The sequence below is a fragment of the Lutjanus erythropterus genome, chromosome 7 (genome assembly GCF_056507025.1).
Source record: "Lutjanus erythropterus isolate fLutEry1 chromosome 7, fLutEry1.hap2, whole genome shotgun sequence".
NCBI lineage: Eukaryota > Metazoa > Chordata > Actinopteri > Lutjaniformes > Lutjanidae > Lutjanus > Lutjanus erythropterus.
This window is the reverse complement of record NC_139323.1, coordinates 9,904,287-9,928,757: the sequence shown is the minus strand read 5'-3', so window position 1 is coordinate 9,928,757 and position 24,471 is coordinate 9,904,287. Positions and strand designations below refer to the sequence as shown.

General features: G+C 38.4%; 1 protein-coding gene across 2 annotated transcripts in view; it reads right to left on the bottom strand.

Moving 5' to 3' along the window:
* The window catches only part of LOC146323574 (cyclin-dependent kinase-like 5), a 53,793-nt gene that overhangs the window by 20,722 nt on the left and 8,600 nt on the right, over positions 1-24,471 (bottom strand). For both annotated transcript variants that reach the window (XM_084722585.1, XM_084722586.1), the window contains exons 3-6: positions 24,437-24,471; positions 885-930; positions 608-744; positions 366-486 (exon numbers count right to left, since the gene is read on the bottom strand). In XM_084722585.1, the coding sequence (XP_084578711.1) occupies positions 366-486; positions 608-744; positions 885-930; positions 24,437-24,471 (339 nt within the window). The remainder of the gene's footprint in view (positions 1-365; positions 487-607; positions 745-884; positions 931-24,436) is intronic.

Below are 24,471 nucleotides of genomic sequence, written 5' to 3'. Positions count from 1 at the left end.
TGATGCATGCAGTGTGCCAAAAGCTCACATGGGCCATCTGGTCTCCTGCTCTGCTGCCACTGATTCACCCAAAAGCTCACATCTTCTGAACAATAGAGTGGTTGGTTACACACATCAGGAAACCTATTACTGTAAGCCACCATTTCATGAGAGCAGTGAATAGTCAGTCATATACACTGAAAATGTACAGTTTGTCTAAACGTAAGCACAGATGGCGCCCAGTGGTAAATGCTGTGCTCTATGGAGCTGCATGAGCCTCTTCCAGCTTCAGATCAAACATGGTCTGAACGTCTCCTCTCTGCCCCACTAACACTGTTATGTGTCCTTATATAGCAAAGAAAAAAGTAAGAAAAGGGAGATTTTACCCCGGTGAACTATGTCATGCTTGTGGCACCAGTGAATTGCTCTTATTAACTGGTAAATGTAGCTGCGTGCTTTCTCGGTCGGCACACCATTGGGTAACTCCTCGAGCAGCTCAAGCATGTTCTAAAAGACAAACAAACACCACCAAAAGATCAAGATGGCCTCCACAGCAGGTGACAGTAACATTAAAAGAAAACAGTGAAGACATCATAAAGGATCATTCTGTAGAAGAAGCTTACTGTACCTTCTCCACATACTCAAAGACAAGATATAGCTTCCCTCTTCTGCGGAAGGCCTCTTTCAACTCAACAATATTCTCCTGCTTGAGGGTGCGGAGCATCTTAAGCTCCCGTAGTGTCGTTTCTTTAACCTCTTCATTTTCTGCACGGAGGTGACACAGATGGGGAATCAGGGGAATCACATTGGGGATGGAGTACATCCCAAGAGAAATAAAAATAATAAATGGTTTGACAATAAAAAACAAATAAAAAAACACTAATGAGGACTTGTTGTCCTCTTACCTTCACTGTCCTTGAATTTCTTAATGGCCACGATTTCATTGGTCTCCTGCAATAAAGACACAGAGAAATCAATCCTATTCTTTATTGCTGCAGTCAATATATCACGACAAAACACAAGAGCAGAGATGAAAACACAGTGTTACACGGGTTTTACTACTGCCACTACAAGTGATAATAAGTGGACACAACAGTTTTACATTCAGCTGTGAGGGCTTTGGCTAAATGGCTGTAAACAGTTTAATCTGCCAAATACACGTTTACATCAGAATTTGCAAACCAATATGCATATAAATTAGCTTTCACAATGGAGAGGGCTGTTTTTAACCTGAAACGTGTGTCTGTATCGTGCAGAGTCAGTGGTTACCCATGTGGGGGTCAGCAGAGGAACTATGATTATTTTTTTCTCTAATCTTTGACATTTTCACTTTTTAATACCAGTCCGATCTAGAGCTGTAACATAAATTGTTTATGCATTTCTCAAGAACAGTTTCAAAACATTCAATGGTTACTGGTTCCAAAGGTGAGAATTTCTTGGTCTCACATTGCACTTAAACTAAACGTCTTTGGAGTTAAGACTGATGACTGGACAAAACAAGATATTTGAACAGTCACCTTGGAGTCTGAGAAACTTTAAATTTAATTTGAATAGTTTTATGATGTTTTATAGACAGATACAGAGAGAGAGAATAATGAATTCATAATGAAAATAAATGATAGTTGCAGCCCTTGTCTGATGGAAAAATCCCATCACACAGATAGATGGTGCGGACTGAGAAATCGTTTTTCAGTGTCAACATAACATACGGAATAAACACAAACACAACAAAAATACTGAGGAAAAACTCAAAGAATTAGAAATATAAATTTACACTCACTCACATTCACACTTAGTATGGGAACTTTTGACATATCAGACGAAGCCCTGGATACATGGTACATACATGCACAACATTTGATCAATTGGTGTCAATTTGGCTGCGACTTTGAGATTAGCTAGTGTAAATCACAAGTTTCATCACGATAAGATTCTCTGGACAATGATGCAATATTAGCCGATATCACAAAGTCTGCCTCGATATGATTTTGAATCGATTCAATTTAGGGATCTGTGATCAACATTATGTATGTTTATGTTAACTCACAAAAAGTAAATAAATTATGATTAAACATGACTGAACTCTTCCAGACAATTATGACACAGACATGCCATGTGATCTTCAAAATAAAGCTGTATCTTAAAGATAATGATGCAGATCGATATTTTCACTTAACATCGATAATAATGTATTGATTTATCGATCTAGATCGATGTATTGTTACAGTTAGCTAGCATGCTGGCTGAGGAGGAAGAGCAAATGTGGTTGATGGCGACCCTATGGTGAAAACCAACTGCATTTCTGTTATTTGGAACTATTCTGGATTCAGGAGAGATGTCTACAAACACAGGTACTGTGTAAAACATAATGGACAGCTGAAGTCCATCACCACCTGCACTATAACCATGAAGAACAATTCACAAACAGCCAAATTACAAAACAACAAATGTAAAAACATCAGAAAGTCATAGGAATTACACAGCTACAATCCACACTTCAGTATTTGTTTATTTATTGCAAGTTATATTGTCACACAATATAGAACAATCTTATTACGCATCGCAGATTTTCCTGATATCATGCAGAGCTAATATGCACCCAATCTCAACAGTTGCACGTGGACTTATAATGAGGGATCACATGCATAACAATCATTGTACCACTATTCTATCTGAATGATTCACTGCTGAATTGTGTTGCAAATAGGACTGGCGCACCTGGAAAAGTGTGTAGCACATGAAAAAAACCTGCAAAAACAATCACTGTTCTTCTTTTCACGCATGAGTGGCATGAAATAATTAACAAAATATGGAGCAAACAAAAGAAATTCAGAACTAATCACCCCTGAGTCACTGTTTGCCTGAGACACTTCTCATCATCCCTCCATGAAGTTCTCTGTGAGAGACGCCCCACCACTAGCCCCGTTTCTCGACATGTCCTAGTTAGGCCTGGTATTTCTGCCTATGGCTCAGAGCTGTGCTCCAGTTTCCCCCCCTCAGAAAGCCAAAGGCAGCATCGCACCACTCCAACATGGATCACAGTGAACAGTGAGCCCTCCTCCCAGTACGGAGAAATACAAGATGACTCACAGCAGGGTCAGCTCCATGAGCATCACTGTACTGTGCACATGCAAGGTAGCCTGAGTGAAGGGAGACAATGTGCTGCAGGGTATAAATTCAATAACCTGTAATGTGTCTAAATGTTGTCCACAAATAGAGAAAATAAAACCTGATCACTGGCTACAGTGCATTTTAACTAGTCAGGAAAAGAAATCTTGAAAATTGTAGGCTTTCATTGTACTGTACACACTAGTCTTTACTTACGTAAGTCTGCACACCGGTGCCTGGCAACCTCTCAGTGATGACAAGACTCCAGGAAGTCATAGAAGAAATTGTTCTACCATGTAACTCCCTGTTAAACTTTATTTTTTACATTTTTGTTTCTACATATTAAACAAACTAGATTTAATGTATTAAATTAGTGAGCCCTAGAGGTGCTGGAAGACCAATTTTTAGAGATGCACAATATGGATTTTTTGCCAATAGACAATATTTTACAACTCATTTTTGCAGATTAATGATGCCCGTATTTTTGTCCATCTATTTGCAGAAAACATCAAGTGTCTTCTGTAGTGGAATTAACTATGCCTGCTCTTATCTTGATAGCCCTCTGGCAGATGCAGACACAAAATACAATGACATACTCATGTCACTTGCACATAATTAAAGTGTTGTTTCATCGTCCTTTCATATTGACAGAAATATTTGTTTCGAGCAAATGCTAATTACAACTGGACAATTAATTGCCATTTCACCCAAATCACCACTGCTGCCTCTGGCCTACTTAAAGTGTCAAATCGCAAGAGGTATGGTATGGTATAGATACCTGCATCCACAAAAATCACACCATAATTATACTGATGTTTTTTGTTTGTTTGTTTTTTTCAATCATGATATAAAAATGATAATTTCCTCTAATATTGCAAATCACATCGCAACTGCAATATCTATTTTTTCAAAATCATTTAGCCTTAATACCAATTTTCCATTTTAAAGCCAGATGATGCGCAAATATTATTATTATCCCTACTGATTTTTTTTTAACTTTTGGACGAAGCAAGGAGTCAGCTCTCATCACCTTTAAGTAACAGGTGCGCCTGAAGTGCAAGCCTTGGCAGCATACATACCTTTTTTCCCTGGGTCGGGTTGACTGATCACATATAACGTCTTGCTCATTTTTGTATGATAGAGATAATTATTTAATCCTTGTTTTTCTGGCTCTCAATAAACACACAGACACAAACATGCTCCAGCTGTAATGCTGACTGATTTGTTGAAGACAATTTGCAGATCTTTTGAGATTTATTAGGCTTTACAATTCTAATAATAATTCTTTACTTAACTCATTTCACTAATCCACACTCCTGTGTGGGAAAATACACAAATGTTTTGTGATTGTGGAGACATGTGTGAGCACCGCAGCCAAACGTGCCATTTGGTATTTTGTGCAGACGGACCTACTACACTACAGACTTAACACTTCAACCAGGTTTTTGCAGGTCTGTGGCACAAGTGATTTCAACTACAATGAGCCACACACAAGATACAAAACACACCTGGCCACACCTTCATGTTTAGACCTTCCGCCCATGGGCGCAAATTTATGTGCTATCTTGCAAACGTGTGGAAAATGACAACTATGCCAGTGTAACATGGCAATGACACTTGTGTCACCTGCACCATCTGCTGTACCCCGGGTGTAAGACGGGGTCCGTCATGTGAGTCTTGATGGTGAAGATTTATTCAAAAGGAATTAAGTTTAAAATTAAGTCTTGTTTAGTTGATTGACATGTCTTGGTTTATTTCACTCACTGTTTGCTTGTCTCACTTCAGTTTCATCCAGGTTCTAGTTACTATTTGCCAAAAAGCAGTATACCTAAATCCAGGCTTCAAAACATCCTTTTGGGAACTGATTGTTGACAGCACAGACACAACAAAATGTTTTTCTACAGCCTATGAACTACACACACCAGCTGCCAGCAAACACACACCTAAAGAAGGTGGAGAAAGCAGTGATTTGTCAGACGAATAAGGAGGTGCAGCACTACTTCACAGGACTTCACCAGGGCCAACAGCAATGATTTGCTCCTAAGAGTTGTGAAGGGCAGGGAAGTGGGTCCTCACATAGAGCACACCCATCATCCCCACCTTCACTAATGCCACCCAATCTACCCAACCTCACAGCCTCAGAGACCAAAGTCAACCCGTTAGAATTCTTTGCTCCAGTTCACAGAACATTACATCGTCTTTTCAGTCAGTTTGGGTTATTTCTGCTTCAAGTACAAACCACAGAAAGCATTACAGTCAAAAAGAGATCCTGAAAACATACATTGTAAAACCAATAATACCACACTTGTGTTCACATTGATCTCTCATTTGTTCAAGTAACTTTTGCAGTTTATTATGCGTGCATGTTCTTGTCGGAGAGATCAGTGCAGCACACCAGCTGCTCTCAACCTTTTTATGTTACATTTTATTTTAAGCTCTTTAGGAATTCCCATGCGGCGATGGACTGTGAGGCTCATTTGTGTGGGAGAGAAAGCAAGCTGGGTAAATTGTTATTTACTATGAACATGCTGTCCCTCCCCCACGACCACAAACAAGACTACCTATTTGATACATCCAGGTAAAAGGTACAGTATCTATTTCCAAAACTGTCCAGAGAAACAGAACAAACTGATACAAAAGAATGACGCAGAACATATACAACTACCTAATTTGATCTATTACGTGTACATACCAGCCTTGTTTTTTCCAGCTGAACTGTATCCTGGAGTGTTAACTTCCTTGGTGTGGTTCGTTTCACTACACTTGAACTCTGGTGTGGATCAAACAACAGTTCTTTGGTCTGCCTCGAAAAGGCGGTCTTGAACCACTGTCAAGTGAACTTGGGAGCTGCTCATTTCTGGTATGAACACCATTCAAACCAATCACAGAAATGTAGAATTATATGAGTCATTTTATTGGTTAAAAAGGTTTTCTGATTCTGTTTTGGTGACTAGTGAACTAGTAGCATGTTTGCACAGTCAAAATTGTGTTTAGAGAGATCACTAAGATCTTGACCACCAAAATCTAATCAGTTCATCGAGTCCAAGTGGAGGCTTGTACTAAGTTTGAAGAAATTCCCTGAAAGCATTCCTGAAATGTCGCCTTCATGAGAATGGGACGGATATGAGGTCACAGTGATCTCTGCCTTTGAGCATCAAATTCTAATCATGTCATCCTTGAGTCCAAGTGGTCATTTGTGCCTAGTCTGTCAAGACCTTCTTGAGATATCACCTTCACAGGAATGGGATAATCTGAAGACATAATGCCTGTGGCTTTGGCTGTTGCCAGCATGGAGCCAGAAAAAAGGTTTTTCAAGGTTTTTCAAAAAATGTGAATGACACATTCAGCATACAGTCATGAATGTACACCAAAAAAATTAAGTTGATCAGTCCAGTAGTATTCAGTATTAGCAGCGGAAAAGCCGCTCACTCACTCACACACGCATAATTGAATGACATTTCCACTACCTGACTTGTGTTTAAAATTTCTGGAAGTTTTGCCTTTGTGAACACAAACCACCCCACTTGGAAAATTGAAAGACCTACTATCATCCTAGTTGATTCAGGAACTGGACCTTTAGGTGTGAACCTGCCCTGAGTTATTCAAGAGAATCTGCTGCTTCACTGCTCTTTACACTTCTGGCCACACCCAAATAAGTAACACCACTGCACGTGTTTTGCCTTTGAAAACATCTGACAGAACATCTGCTGTGACATCAATAAAGTCGTGAGTAGATCCCCAAAGTGGAGACACTGAGACATCAGTTTTATAACCATGTAAATGGCACCCACTTGAAATCATAAAAGGCATATAATTAATTACTAAGTTATTCATTGTTCGTAATCTTGATTAAAGCAGTCATCTTGTGTGTTTTCCAAGGAGCAATTAGTCAGTGGAGGACGCAGTTATGCCTGAGCTGTGTAACACTCCTTCCTCCATCATGCCGTCATATTTCTCATCCAGTTTAAAGAGCACGCTGCCAAACCACAACACTGAACCCAGCATTAAGGGCATCAGTTTTGTGTCAAAGACTTGCTGATCAAATTGCAGAGATCCCATGTTCTGTCATTATTTAGGCTGTCCAAATAAGGGGATCAAACATGAACTGCTTGGCTGTGTGACATTTATTAATAACATGCTGGTGGATCTCTGGGATGATGAATGCTTCCAGTGGAAAGCAAACAAAGACTTCAGTTGGTAGCAGGAAAATTACCTCAGACAGAACACCAAAGAACGGACTGTAAATGTGTTTTTGTTGCAACTCTAACTTGTCCTCAGTTGTCCAGGTGAATGATGCCAAATTTGAGGTGATATCTTCACTTTTTCATAAAAGCATGGAACTTGCCACACTTGCACAATTCAGGGCCCTGAAGATCTGCAGAATTGGAGCCATCACAAAAACGCCTTGTGGTGGCCATGGCAGCCACTCTTTTTCACCAAAATCAAATTATTAGGGGTGTCAGAATTTCAATTTAAAATCAAAAATAGATTGAAAGGTGCTTTCAGGTTCAATAATCAAAATCAAAGGCAGAGTCAGCGATTCTCCAAGAATTTATTTTTTCTCCCCACCCTCACTGCAGTGTTCTTTACAAACTTTACAAACTTTACAAATCAAGACTCGATAATCTAACAATGGCATAGCCATCAACACAGTTTGAAATTGAAAAGTTGAAACCTTGACCCTAAAATCAAACGACAAATCAAAGTGTGGATCTGGAGAATCATGACACCCCTATGAATTCTGCATTATATTTCCTGAATCAAACATGATAACACAGAAAAAGTGATGTCTATATCTATAATTTAATTACCAAGTATTACAGTGATACCATATGCAGCATTATCATTTACTGTTCAGCCTTTTGTTCATTAACCCTGAAAAAACAGTGATGACAAAGAGTAGAACAATATTCCCAATTTCTGAAAATGTTCAGGGCCTCAAACTGTACAGGTATACCCAGTTTTTATGAAAAAGTAAACATCACCTTGCTTCACCAGACAGAAATGTCAACTCGTTACACTCCATTTCCATGGAGAATCCGTCAACTTGATGGAGAGGGTGGATTTGAAGGTCTGGACCCAGGCAACATATCACCTGGACTATAGTCGATTTCTTGATACATTCACACTCCCTGTAATGACAGAATTCTGTATTTCGGCCTGCTGAGCATCTCTCAACAGCTGGTTGCTGAACCAGCATGCAGAGGACTGCAGGTCATGTTCAACGAGACGGCAAACAAAAAGACCGCACAAGTCAGTGGAGACAACCCCTGAGGACTTGAAAACTAAAACTGGAATGAACTTTAAACTTCAGCAGCAAGAAAGTTCATTCACTTAAAAAGGGGAAATTAGAGACAAAACTGATGCTTGTGACCTTGTTTTGTAATAACATGCATGTTTGTGTAGAGCTGTTTCATGTGTATTTTGTGAGGATTTATGAATATTTATCACTGTGCAATGTGCCCTTTATTTCTTATTTATCTTTCATATGTGCTGGTATTACTAACTAAAATGGAACTTTCCATCAAACATACCATCTGTTAGACACAACAACAATATACTGCAATAAAAAATGTCTCATTACCCTACTGTGACTATATCTACCATGATATGACATGGTTAATTATTTTACTTTATTTTATTTTATTTTATCTTATTTTATAAAAGGACTGCAGAATTGTTTGTGTTTTGCTATTGCACATACATAATTCAAACATTGCATCATTCATTGCATTAACTATTAATGCCATTTGTTTTTGTACATGCTTAGGCAGTGGCTACTTTTATTTTATTTTATGAAAGAAGGAAAGCAGCAGCATTCAGTAATGTGTAAAAATGTTGCACACATCAGATGTATATTTAATAAAGGGTGTTTTAACAAAACATACATTTTTGTGGATTTTTTGTTTATTGTGGTATTATCTAACCTTGAGTTTTTGGTATCATTACCCCCTTGCAATCTTTTGTAAACAAAGCCAAAAGAATGCATTTTTTTAACCATGCATGCATTTCAATCTATAACTTCAGTCCTGTGGGGTTATTTATAGTAAAATGGATGTGGTGTTTGACTACAGAGTGGGCTGGTTCACACCGTGATATATGACTTGACAAGTGCCAACCACAGTCACAAGTCAGCCAGGGATGGACAGTGACTGGGATAAAAGCAAAAGCCAAAGAGGAACTCTGAATGAATGAATAAATAAACCAAACTGCAAGCCAGACGGGTTCACTGAATGCTGGGATGCAGCATTACAATGCAGGGCTTTACATCCATTGTTTGCATCATAATGTAGTGAACTGTAACCGGAAAGGACTTGGACAAAAAGACCACATCCAGGATGTGAGTCTCCAGTGTATCAACAGGTGGGCTGGACCTGACAGTCTGCATTGGACAATGCTTCAGAATTAGACTTGAAATAGCCTTCGTCTATCAGGGGACCATGACGACTTTAACATTCAGACAGGAAACGTGTGTCCCCTCTACGTCCCTCTGTCTTTCTCTCTCTGGCTCCTGATAGGACCACATAGACAAGTGCTCCACTCAAGGTGACCCATTTAATGCTAGATGTGAAAGTCCTTTTTTCCTCTCCTGTCCCAGTTTCTGTTCACTGGGTGCAAAAATAACTGTTCCCTTCAAAGGGGGCGGATAGACTTTTTTTTTTCTCCACTAAATAAATCTAGATGTTACTGACAGCCACTCAGCTTATTTAGGAGGAATAAAAATTTAAGCCTACCGCATCAATTCTATTATCTGTGGAAAAAGCGCCGTTGGTTACACAACTCAAAAAAATGGAGCTGAGGCAATGCTAAAATAAAAGATCATTAAAAAAAAGGAACATTTATGATCAAGATAGGACAAACAACAGATGACTGCAAAGTGCTGGTGACTCACTTGATGCTACACGGCAGCTCCTAAAACAGTGATGGGCTTAATAGATCTAGTCAATACACTAATTACTCACTTTTTGGATCATTGTGTGATATCTCCATTTAACAACTCAAAGTCACAGGCAAAAGCAATGCAAACACTGAGGAGTCATTTCCAGCAGATAATAGATTTATTCTCAGTGGGCAAAGTGACACAGCATTAAAGAGTAAATTATCCATGGATCACACAGAGCAGCACTGAAGAAGAACTGAAATCTTTGAGCGTAGTGTACTCCAACATCTACCCTCACACACCCTAATCAGTGACATCACAGCAGGTGTTGCTTATTTGTTTGTTGACTCTACTGATTAGCATGTAGTCAGAAATGCAAAATACAAGTTCCAGCCTATTACGGAAGTGGGACTGTGTCATGTTGTCTGGCGGGTATCTGCTGCTTGTGAGCGCTGTTGCCTGCACATGATCAGGCTTACAGAATAACATACAGAGTAGAAAACAGTGAAATACAATCTTCCTCAGCAGTCTTACATCATTCATTGGCCGCTATCATCGGCTTTAGTGATATTAATGACGTAATTTCTCCTGTGCACCAGCAGGATCAGCTAATCATCTTATTATACTAAAAGAGGCTTAATTTTCAAGGGAAACATACGTTTACATCACCAAAGAAAGTCTGAAATGTGTGTGTGCGTGTGCATGTGAATGCATGTCTGTATTGTGTGTGTGTCTAGGTCACTCACAGTCCCTCAGGTTGTGGCATGCTTGCAGCGAGATACACCCTGTCTCCTTCTCCTAGACATATTTTTTTTTTTTTTTGATAGGTCATGTAGCTCTTTCAGAGCTTATGCTAAAGGACCTCTCATGATTGCAAAGATTCACAAACCTTGAAAAACCTTGAAAAACTGATATAAAACATATAGATAACCTACATATGACCTATATTCACTGCTCACTTTGCTCTCCTCTTAACTGGCTAGTAGGACTGCAAACCATCAATGACTAAAAACAAGGCTTACCTGGTAGCAGTGTTGGGGAGTAACTAGTTACATGTAATTAAATTACAAAATAATGGTAAATGTAATTTGTTGCAGTTGAGCTGCAATGATTAATCGATTATTAATAGACTGTTTATCAATTATTAAATCAATCACCAATTACTATTTTGATAATTGATTCATGGGTTTGACATTTTCTTTAAGAAAAAAGGTCAAAATTCTCTGATTTCAGCTTCATATATTGGATCAAATTAAGAATATTTTCTGTTTCCTTACTCCTCTCTGACAGTAAACTGAATATCTGGGTTGAAGACAAAATAATACATTTGACATGTCATCTGATTGACATTTTTCACAATTTTCTGACATTTTTAAACCAACAACTACTACAAAAATCATTAGCTGCAGCCCTACATTACAGTTACTGAGACAAAAGTATGTAATTAAGTTACAGTTACTAATCAAAATGTTGGTGAATTTGGGGTGAATGTTGGCGTTACATCAACAATCTTCAGGTTGCCTTGTGGAGATCTACACTCTTCTAGTTTATATATATTTATATATTTATTTTCTATTATATTATAACTAATGGCCATGGTGACTGATCAGAATGTGTTTGTGTTTTCACATTAGTGTGTATATAACAATATGATTCAGAACAAATGTTGTGACACAAGTGTGGCTTAAAGTGCACAGTACACCATTACACTGTGTAATCCAGTTTCCATGACATGTGCTTATTATTGTATAACACGCTCATTATTCAGAATTATATTATCATCAAGATACGTACAATAAATATGCTACCACCAGCAGCCAGTTAGCAAGGCTTAGCACAAAGACAGAAATAGCTAACTTGGCGCTGCTGGGACCAGCTGACAGGCAATAACGGTACTTGTCCTGGCCAAGAAATAGTCCGGCAAATATTACTGTACAGACAAAAGAGGCTGTAAGAACCAATCAGGAGTTTTGACTTGTGTTTACTCTAACAAGAAGTAACTGGAAGTTAAGAGACAAAAGCAGAAAACGCATGAGGTAAATAGACTGTTATCTGTGACTCTCTGTCAGTAAATGTTGATTTACTATTAATAGATTATTTTGGCAGAATTTTTGAACAGTTTTTTGAAAGTTCAAAGTGAGATAGAAGAGATATTTTGGTGGTTAATTTATTCTTAATAAAATACAGAGATCAAATAGATGTAACCTTGCTAAAGTACAAATTTGATTAGTTTTATGTGAGTGTACTATTCATCAATTTAGTTGGTAGCAGAAACAGCCACAGTACCATTCAAGCTGGCACCTAAGACATGTGCTTAAGGCTGAGAGCCAAACACCATGAGAAGAGAGGATGAATTAGTGCCTGTTGATCTTACTACCAAAATACTTTAAATATGATGGTGTTTGGTGCGTTGGTCTGTGGTTTCAAATTGGCTGTATCATTCTAAAAAACACCACCGCCTTGATGGTATGTACAGCTTCACCATTGGTTGAACATGTTCACTAAGAATGGCTCCGTGTTGGCATCTGTCTTTACCGCTCAGGGGTTCTGTGAACCTGAACCATGCCAGGAAAATACAAGCTCGTGCCATACTGGAGCTGCCAGGAGCCTTCACCATAAGAAGCCAGCTTTGTGCCTGTAGAGTCCTCTTGGCATGTGCCACATATGTTCTCACTCAGTTGCTAATAATAGGATGACTGATGTGATCACCTGACGCCTTATGCGGCTCAGGAGAACACTCGCTGTGCTCTTTGCTCTCAAGTCACAAATTTGCTTGTTTACGTTCAATAACGGGGTTGACTGTGCAATGCAAGTCGTCCACAGAGTGTTATTTTCTGCAATTAGTGCTGACTTACTGCATGAGGAGGAATTGATTTGTTTACTGTAGTCAGCTGTCTGTTTTGTCTCGCATGTCAAGTAATGCATGCACATCCCTGTCAAGAGGTATTTCTATCTACAGTCAACTCAAGCTGATGTCTTTCCATTAGATTTTCATGCCAGCATCACATTAGTTTCTGTTCTCAAGGAACATTAGGGTCAGCTGTCTTCTTCCTTCTGTTCCAATCAGCTTAACTTGTACCTGGTATTACTCATAATGTGCACAACTTTTAAAGCCTCTGGAAATTTGGCTTGAATAGTAAAAATGTGTGTGTATATGATATTGAAGTCAAATTCAGCAGCCACAGAAATCTGAGTGAAAATAAATGCTCATAATTATTAGAAGTTCAAAAAACAGCTCACTTTGCTGTTTAGATCATTTCTCAAGAATGTGCAGATGTGGCAGATCACATTTTCATCTCCCCATGACTACCAGCACAGAAGGCCAGGCAATGTAGCTACTGCTGTGGATGGGGCCACAGCAACATTAAAAAATCAATATCAGTTTAAGTGTACGCTATACTTTCAACGATATACTTTCAAACAGCTTCTTCCAACGGGGGACTGAAGCTGCCATCTATTCTCTCTTCAATCCACCAGACTTCTTTGACAAAAACAGTGACTTTATGCCACAGAATGCAGGACTTGCTAAGCTATTGCTGCTGAAAACGGTTAGTTTGTGTTCTTGTGTGACTTCTGCGTTTTAACACATTCAGAACTAGCGTTTCTTGCTGTGGATCAAGGCAGTGGTACACCAGCAACTCCTGTCTCCTGCAAGGTAAAATTACTATTTTTGTCAAAGGAGTCTGGAGTGATACAGTGGTTTCAGTTCCCTGTTGCTGAGCTGGCTGACAAAGAGGCAGATTAAGCAGGAACTTAGAGGTTTTGTTGCCCCCATTATGTTGGACAGCTGACGGGGATTTTTTTATGATTGGTTTGTGGAATTCATTGCGTGATTTTTGTAATAAATGCCTGAGCATAAGCACGACAAATTCAAATCCAACATCTGTAAAAGTGAACAGAAACATACTGACATATTTAAAATTTGGTCTTAACAAATAGATGCTTACTAATAATAGCCTAAATTACATAGTTAGAGGGCTATTGTGGATTTGAGTCTCCAGTGGCTTTAACACACAGTATAAAATACACTAACAAAAGATGTAGTTTGATGACGTTGTGAAGTAGCATGGGCTCATGGTAGTTGTCGTCTTGTTAAACAGCCACAAATGCGGGTGAAAATATCTGACATGACTCAGGCAGAAATCATGCTCACAGCTGAGTTAACAGTATTAATTCATATTATGTTTTGTTATGTTTGCCACTTCCTTCCTTACTCTCTGACATATCATCAGATATAACTACCACTGATGTGCCCAAATGAAACAATTTCTCTAGGTTTAAACACTGTTAGAAACACATAGGATAATTTGAGTACTCAGCTCAACAAAATATAACTTAAGTCTAGTCGGTTTTCTTTATACATTTTAATGTGGAAATGTTACATATTACACCTTTAATTCACCTAAATCTGAGATTCAAAAACAAATTGATATGCTTACACTTAAAGTGCTGAACTCTATATTGCACTTTTACGATTACAGCCAATTCATATTAGTTGTCATAGTGTAAAAACAAATTCATAATCAGAATTTGTCTTTGTACAACATGTAGGATTTGCTGTAGCAAAGTCAGACATTATGGTCAACATTATCTATGTTCACAGTAATATGCAGTAAACGGAATGCAAGCTCACACAGGGAATCCTCTCTACATTATTTAAAACACTTACTTCTGTGTACTCTGGGTTAAAAGCCTTTCTCTTGTAGCTATTTATAATATAATCTAAATGTAGGAAAATGTAACATGCATGATACATGATGTACTATCTCATGGGATCACGAATGTGCTGAATCTTTTCACCCAACAAATAGCACAGCATTTAGCATGTGGAAATTTTGTTGCAAAAATTAAGGAAAGCAAATGCAAACTCTTATAAAATGCAACATGAATGTGGGCGTGTTATCTGTGTAATAAGCATGCTCACAGCCCTGTAATGGGATCTTATTTTATATGTTCAGCATGTCACGCAGGCAAATAGGTAAGGAGGTAACAAACCTATACACAGTTAACAGAAACTAAACTACACTCTGACGCTGGCTGAGATCCAGTCAGCGTATGTAGCCAGAACACCTCCGCAGACAGGGCCAGGGCTTTTCATAAAGAGGCTTAATTCTATAAATCTCCTACAGTTAATAAAAACATGGGACAGATAACTCAATGCTTCAAATCCTCCAAAGTGGATCACTTAGGAGCACGAGTGTGGAGACAGAGCCCTGATGCTGTCAATGTTTTACCTTTGTGTAGTCACAGTGGCTGGGGAAACCAGTTCATGGGATGATAAGCACATTCAGGGTGACGCTGTGTGTAGTGTGCATTCCTAAGAGGTGTTCCACGCTTAAATAAATACTCACCACAGCTATGTTTACCCTCTCTCCTCCTACATTTCCCATACCACCACGTGCTAAAGAACTGCCAAGGGCCATGTACAAGCTTTATCCAGGATTTAGATTAGGCGGTAGAGAGAAGTCTTTGTATTTTACTTAGTTTCAACTTAGTCAGAGTGTTTGGTTTGTGAATCAACTGGTTACAGAGTTGTGTGGAGGTGGGGGGAGTCTTACAACAGCAGTCGACCAGTGAAACTAGTGATAAACGGAAAGTGTGCCGCACAGTCAAGGACACTGAAAAATAAACAACCCAATTTACCGCTTGCATTTTCTTTTTTAATGATTGCATTGTATTGTTTCAGCAGAATTTTGCAGCTGTATCCAGCAAAGAGGCAAATGTCCATGAGAATACAGTAAATTTGCATCAAGGTTTTACAGTAAACACAATTTTCCAGCAATCTAACACAATGATAGACAAGATAAGCTCCTGAACTATGAACCATCCCTGCTCAGACCAAGTGTTCATGTGCAGAAATTTCCAGTTTTAGTCAACAAACTTTTTGCTGGGTCAATTGAGAGTGAGACGTAAGTTAGCTTTCTCTGTAATCTACCATGAGCAAACATGGCTTATAACATGTCAGTGAACTCATGGTCAAACTGGAGCGAGCAAAAAGGGGGGGGGGGTTCCACTGATAATGCAAGTTTCGTCAACACAATGGATTAGCAAGAGAAATGTTTACAGCATGAGTGCAACATTGCTGATTTTACATTGCTAAATAAAACACAAAACAAGCACTGTGAACAACCAAAGAAAGTGTTTTGTGTGATACTATTAATTATGTTTACCAGGTATAATGTTTATTATTAACAATCTGAGTTTAGTGTATTAGCATGCTAACATTTATAATTATAACAAAACATAACTGCAAAACCAATTGCAATTAATTTGACTGATATGATTTGCGATATTTATGGGGGTTTTTCTGCAGGAATCTGTACTAATTGAAGACGTTTGAAGATGAAGTCTATAAAATCTGATTTGTTGACTTTAACAAATACTGCATCTCTTGTGAACTGAAAATTGCAGAAAGCCATACTGCGATTTCAATAAAATTTCGATTAATTGTGCAGCCCCAATATTTGGTCATAAACTAATCCGGGAACCAAACCAATCTGCCGAGCTCATGTTTCGTTTGCCCCACTCTTACAAAACTCAGATCAAACTGTCAAACCAGGCAGTGCTGATCAAATGTCAGTCAGGAGTCTGTTACCACATTGCCTATTTCTTGCCTCAAATGTTTTCAGAAACATATTTTGTGTACTGTTTAGCTGTAATTAGGGCTAGGTGATATGGCTTATAAATAATATCTAAATATTGTTGGCCTTTTCCACGATATATGACATTTTTGGTAAATAATCAGTAATCTGGATATAATAACTAAGTTGGTAAAGACCAGGCAGCTAGAACAGTCTGGTTAGTTCAGAAAGTTATATAACTTTACTGTAATGCAGCGATTAAAACTATAATATGTGACATTTCTGTATGAAAATGTCTAAAAATGCAAGACATGTATTTTGTTGATGTACCAACATTATCTCAAATGTTTTCAACAATGAGAAAGAAATATGTAATTTACTCAAGGTAAAGATGTGTTTTCTGCAAGGTGTTGTTGGCTTATAGCTATGACTCCCAGGAAAACATGGGTTCGTCAGATACATCAGAGAGTGAGTAAGGAAGCGGGTGAATGTGACTAAGCATATCATGAATAAAATTTTAATATTACCTCATCTGTGAACATTATGAGTCATGGCAGATAGATTTTCATCAGCTATCGTGGTCATTTAAAAGTGAAGATAACTTTCATGATCCCACGCCACTTCACGCCATTAAACTACGTTTTTTGTTATTGTTTTAATGTGAGAGAGACGCCCCACAGCAGAACGCACATGTTGTGCATTTAAAACCAGGAAAAGAAACTTACGCCATATAACGCTACCCAAAAACTAAGATGAAATCTAGTCTCATATCACAGTATCAATATAATATTGATATCTTGCCTGCTATGTACCACAGCACCACTATGCCACAAATTTCATTACTATGATTGGTTGTAGGTCTATCCAATTGTGTCCAGAGGCTTTTTGGTCTGTGCGTGTGGATTATACCCCCTCGAAGTAGAAAATGGAGCAGTTCCAGAGTAATTCACATTTGCTAATTAGTTTGGCAATGCCAGGCTAGTCATAAACCAAAAATACTGGACAAACTTAAAGTTTGATCTTATAATGGCGTTATATGGACGGTCAGGGGATGAGCAAAGTGATTATAGTTCATCCTAAGAGGGTTATGAATGTGTGTATTTAATGACAATCTATCCACCAAGACATTTCACTCAATATCACTAAAGTGAACCTTGTGGTCGCACCAGTAGAAAAGTCAGGAGCTCACCAAAGTCATGAGGATTAATCTTCTTCAAACTATGAATGTCTTTCATAGCAATCCATTCAGTACTTGTTGAGATATTTTACTGGACCAAAGTGGGGGACAGATTTCTTTTATTTGTGAAGTCTGTTTTAACTTGAACTTTATATTTGAAAACTAGCTGCATATTGACTTTACTGATCCTCCACTAGTATGATGGCGTTCAGGGACAGAAGCCTCTTAATTAGCTTACAATAAATTAGCATAATTCATGGGGTTTAATCAAACATCAACAGACAAGAGAAAAAGACCTGGAGCATCCTTGTGGCTCAGTTGGCAACGGGTGCACATGCAGCTGCAGGATCCTTGAATCTAGTTTTCACCTAATTTCCCATCATCACTCCACAACAAAACACTGTATTCCCATTAGAGAGCAGGCAAAAAAAAAAGAATATGTGAACCCAAACATGTTCTTTTGGTGATCCATTTACACGGAAAAGGAATTAATAAAAGATGCGCCAGACCTACTAGACAAAAGCTTCTCCGTGTCCCTGTGTACTCAAACTTTTTGACATAACAGCATTTTGCAGTTTTAATTTGGGTGCTATCCTAATCAAACAGCTGCGGTAAAATGTGGCATGATAGTACTGAGTGAAGTGAAAAGCATTTGTAAGCTGGAATAAAAAAACAACAGGTAACAACAATAGCTGGACTTCGGTGAGGGGCTGCAACATCAAGCTTCATATTCTACATCAACTATAGTCAACCAAAGTCTATATTCTGTCTCTCTTTAAACGCTGCCTAACGCTTGGCTCTGGCTCCTTAATGTTAACATGAAAACAAACCTATTTTGGACCAACAATCTGCCATAAATAGTTGACAAGAGACAGCTTTTCAACATTCCCCATGAATGCCTTTCATGATGACAAGGAAGCTCATCTCATTCACTTCCAAGTCTTGCACTTACGTCCTCTAATAATAATACCACAGCAGCCAACATGCAGCCATTACACACAGTGATATACTGTATATGTTTCAAGCAATAATAACCTATCGTGACACACGTAGGTCATAGCTATTGTCCCATCTGTGTGGTATAATGTGGGAATCAATACAAAATGAGAGCAACTCCTGCAGGAATAATAGTTTGGTTTGTGAAAAATGATATCAATCATCCACATATACTTATCTACTTGGACTATAGGCTACTACAGCAATAACACTGTGACAAGATTAGACCTGAACCTCCAAATTAGAGCCTGACCAATATATCAATTGGCCCATATTATCATATCAATATTGGTCTGTCACAGCTACATGTATCTTGTTTGTTTTAAATAGAACAGAATGCCGATTATTTTTGTTTCAGCATTTTACATATGTTTGATCATTCTTTTTAAATTCAGGTTTGATTAGCGGGTATCGTGACAAAACTTTTATTTTCACTGAAAAAAAAAACTATTTAAATCATGATGATGTCACATTTGTTCACATTGACATGTGACAAGTTTTCTTACATCTCGAGAACAAGATTTGTAGGCCAAGACATCTCTGCAGCACATTACTTCATAATAATGCTGATTTTCACATTTTTACCTTATCAAAAACTTACAGCTTATATTGAACAGTGGCCTTAAAACTGAAAGTCATATTGAATTGTGGATATACACACACACACACACACACACACACACACACACACACACACAGGTATACTAGGGTATTGGCATTGGTCCCAAAAATACTATATAACATACTTACTCCAAATAATTTGGTCAAAATCCCCATCTTTGATATTATCCTTCTCTCTGTGCCACTTCCCTCTGTTACACTTAGCACCAGCTGACTCTTAAGTCTGTGCTCAGATGTTGTAAATCATATGAGGGTGTACGCACACAGTAATCCATCAGTCAGCCTCTTACTGTTAATAGATTCCAATTATTGTGTGGAAATTGGTGAATGCACACTTGCATTTGCATCCTGTCTATATCGGCCCCCAGATCTTTCCTGGATCCAATTATTCCTGTTAAATACATGTGTTGTATAAACCAAATTTGAGGGGCGTGTCACTGGTGAAATAAGTACGTTCTGTAAGCACGAGCAGCTGCAACTCAGCAGCAGTTTACAGCCATTTTCTCTGGCCATTAGCGCACTTCCCTGCCCATAGGCACAGCACCATCAAACCCTTGCTAAGTTTATGTGTTATTCTGCTTTGTAAGTGTCAACACATGCGTGTGTGTGTGTGTATGCGTGCGCCTGTGCATGTAGTGTGTGTTTGACTGTGTGCCCAAGTCCGTGTGTATGCACACATAATTAGGCAGCATAGATCTGTGAGTTAGCCCTTGAAAAAACATGTCGGTTCATTCACACTAACAATACAATATTTTCCAGATGGCACTGGTCCATATTGATCTGTAGCCAGAGAATTCATCCTCCTGTGCTTTCACACGTCATGCAATAACGCTACCAACAGATATTCTATCAAAGCTGCATATATTATGGAGTTTCTAACACACACAAGGCCCACACCAGAGCAGCAAAATGTCAGACTTCTAGGGGATTGTTATTCCTTTGCTACATGCAGGAGAAATAATGAGACTGTAATGAGCTAATTAAAAAGACATTCAAAATTAGCTTCATAAACTCAAATCATGTATTGAAAACACACTTAGCAAAAACTCTTTAAATATTTGCTTTTTAACTACAATCATGCAGATAGTGACCAGGTACACCACCAATGAGCACTGTTGTTCAGGAGTGACACACCGCATTCCTCCATAAGAGCTATTAGGATGATATAGTTTTCTGAGAATGAAGTAAAACTCAAACAACCAGCATTTTTCACATGATGCTGATCATTCTGTTCCAGTTTGCAAGTGGAAACTTGCAGACTCTTTTGATTCTGAACTGATTTGTCGGCATTTGCACTGTAAAATGATCCAAAGCTGCATTAAATAATTTTTTGACCACATATGGGCAGAAGAAAAAGAAGCTAACATGGCCTGATAGACCACAACCACATTAAGTTACTGTAAAACGAAAAGGCAAGAAAAATTTAGGAGTGAATCACAGCAGTTTAAGTGACTAGTATATGACATATCTATGGGTGTGATGCTGCAGTGCACTAGCCAAGATGTCTTGCTTGTTTTTCATCCTAAACACCTCACAGTTCATGGGAAAAGTGAACAACGTGTTTACAGTTTAGGAAAACTGTGTTAAGTTGCGCTCTATTGCCTTTTCTGTATTGTTTTTATATAAGTTTACATTTGGGCCACCAAAAATGTACTCTGGCCACCAAATGAAGTGGCTTAGTGGCCCATGGGGCCTGTGCTTAAAGATAATATCATCTATCCCAGCACTCACTGTAAACAACTTTTCTGATGGTTCAGGCTGGTGAGACTCAACAAAAACAGTTAAGTTGCTAAAGAAATGGAGGAACTGTAAAACTGGGTGAGGATTTTTTGTGGCTTTATCACTATGAATGACTCTTTTCACATTACACATAGTAATATGATCTAGGATTAATATAAAATATTGATGGCTTCAGCTTAAAATCTACATTCATTATTTTTTTGGCCAAGCTAAAAAACACAACTTTGCTTATGCAGTGTGCTCAAATATTGCATATTAAGATGCTAACATCAACTGAGAGGGCAAAAAAGCCAAGGTCAACATACAACACCACTACAAAAAATAGATCAATCTTTTTTAGTTCTATGCATCAGCAGCAAAAATGTACAGTAGACATGTGAAGAATATGGTCCTCAATCAGTAATAAAACTGTTTGTAAACCAAAGCCAAGGCCAAATATGAAACACGGTGTTAACTGTTCTCAGACACTGAACAAGTGTTGGTAAGAAAATGTCATTATCTCCTCAGGATCAAGAATGATAAATATTTGTGACTATGGCGATGATGACGGATTTTCACCCAAATAAACACAGTGAACAGGGTGTTACAGACAAAGCAACAGCCTCCGTCTGTTGTGTGGACCTAACTGAGGTCTATTGATGTGGGTTCTGTTGTATAAAATGGAGACATTGGCATTTGCAGCTGCATAGGCCTGGGATCAATCAGTCTGAATAATAAAGGCCAGTAATTATAGGCTGTGATTCCGGCTTACAGCAGGGCTTTCTTCTTTTTGCTCACTTCTGAGCACTTGCTCGACATCAAGTCAGTCTGCTGCTGTTGTCTTTTACAATCCTGACACTTAAGCTAACGTGCTCACATTAGAAACCTGGCTAATGGATACATCGAGTAAGGTCATTGCTGCAATAAACACCGTAATGAAGGCAGATGCACAGCAATCGCAGAACAAGAAAAACATCAAGGATTTTGATGAGGAAGGCTCAGAAAGTGTTTTGTCTGTTTCCTGCAGATCTCTGTAAGTAGGAGGTAGTTAGTCTCTCTTATTCATGCTGGATTGCCGTCAATTCTTGGCGCAGCCTTTTCCTTAAATGGACTGAGATGACAAGGCTATTACTGCAGTGTGGGTCGTCTGCTTTTCATAGGCCTGCTGTTTTTTTTTCTTTTGCTTTGGTCTCCTTATTCTTATGCAATAAAATTAATTGCTTCAAGATAACCTATCAGAGCCACTTGTACATCAATGAAAACAAGCAAAGTGGAGTAGTGGAAGAGTTTAATCTGACAAATTTGTTGCCATTCAAAGCAGATCTTTGTCATTGATGAACCCGAGTAGAGACTACAACTAATTATCCAGCAGTCCATGAGAGTCACTTAAGGCATCACAGTAATTCTAAGGCACACGGCCACTGCAGTAAACGGAGTGGCCAGGTGCATGAGAACCACTTCTTTTAAAATAACACTGTGTACATCTAGTATTCTCTGGGCTTCTGCTGCCCTTTCTTAACCTCCAACAGGAATAAATCTAATGTCAACTCATCGTATCTTTTTAAGATAAACAAACAGGACACTCCAATCCCCATCCTAAAAGACATTACTTGTAAGTATTTTGCTATTGTCAACAATGAAAAGACCAAAATCATCAATGTGTTTGTCTGACTCCCACTTTCCTAGCCTGTCTGTGGTTCTCAGGCCCGAGTTCATTGGTTCCTACTGAAGACATAAACCTTTACAAAGAATGTCATGAATATATAGGCTACTTAGGTTTTCTAAAAAAGCTACATAATTTCCTCAAACAGCAGGGCAGTCTAGGGTTCAACAAATGTTACCCAAATAAGAGTAAAAAGTGCATTTATGAGGGTTTATTTTCAGCTGCGGATTAATACGCATGTGGTGCTCTCATGACTATTTACAGCAACAGGATGGTGTACATGGGACTGACTCAACACAAAGTGTAGTGTGACAGCAATGACAGCACATGTAACAGTGTGGCTCACTAATGTGTTCTTAATAGTTTTGGGACAACAACTGAGATCTATAGTACAGAGAAATCAGCTATTTCCAGTTTAGGCTACACACACACAAAACTTGGTAGTAGGGCTGACACCCTCTGGGCGGATGGTCAATTGGTTAGTCGATATTTTCTTGTCCAACCGAATTCTTATTGGTCGGACAAATGCCGGTGCTACTTTCATAAGGAGAATTGTGCTTCTTAATCATGCTTTTCAAGGGCAGGTGGGAGATGTGTAGACCTGGTGCATTTCATTTTTGAGTGACAGGCATTTACTTGGCTCCAAACTGACACCATGTCAAAGTACCAGAATAAACTGCTACATGGGCCACCAGCCTCAGAGGACAGAAGAGCTATGTGGATAGAAAGTTTATTTTTGGTGACAACGTGTGTGGATTTTATTTTACATGGCTGCTTTATCACCCAACACTGGTAACAGTACAAGCTCAATGACAGATTGATGCCAGCTGTCTGTGACCTGATTTCAAACTTCAAAGCTGTAAGTTTTACCATCTTTTATGTTGTTTTAGTGTTTACTTTGTAGGTTACCCTGTTCAACTTGGGGTTAGCATGTTGCATGTGACTGTTCCCACAGGCTGGGGAAATGCTGGACTAATTTGTAATATTGAGGGACAGTTAAGAGAAACTGTGTGAATATTAATGTTCATTTGAAGCCAACTAAATAACAAGAAAAGTAAAACGGATGCTGGTAACTGTAAGTGAGTTTATACTGCAACACGAGCTGTATTAGCGTTAGTTTTGTTATTATACAGAAGCAGAATCAACTCTGTGATCCTCATCCTCTGTGTGAGTGTGTTTGTGTTGCTGTATGTAAAATTACTTGATAGACATGCTCTGAATGTAACGATATAGCTATGTGTGAAAGAGAAATGGCAAGGAATTAATTTGCTTGACAATGATGTGTAACCTTGATTAGCATCCATTTAGGACATTAGGTGGAATTGCTCAGTCCACTGTGGTTGATTTAGTTAATCTAGAACATACTTTTTTTCCCATTGACCAATCGACTGGTTGAAGCATAAGTAGTTTTTCAGTATACCAAGATTTTCTTTGCTTGACTGCAGCCCTACTTGCAAATAGGATCAATTCATTGTTGGTTTTGATCTTGTCATGGGATTTGTTGACAATAAGAAAAATATGTAATATCACCACACACCACAAATGACCTTAACTAAATTCCTCATACAACACAGTGCTTTCATGTAAAAAATAAATTACATAAAATATATAATATAACAAAATCAAGAACTGAAAAACAACTGATGATGTTTGAAAACACCAATGATCAACAAGAGACTGAGATGATGACATGAAAATTCATCAGATCTTACCTTGTGTCGGCACTTCAAAACAACACCATAGGCAC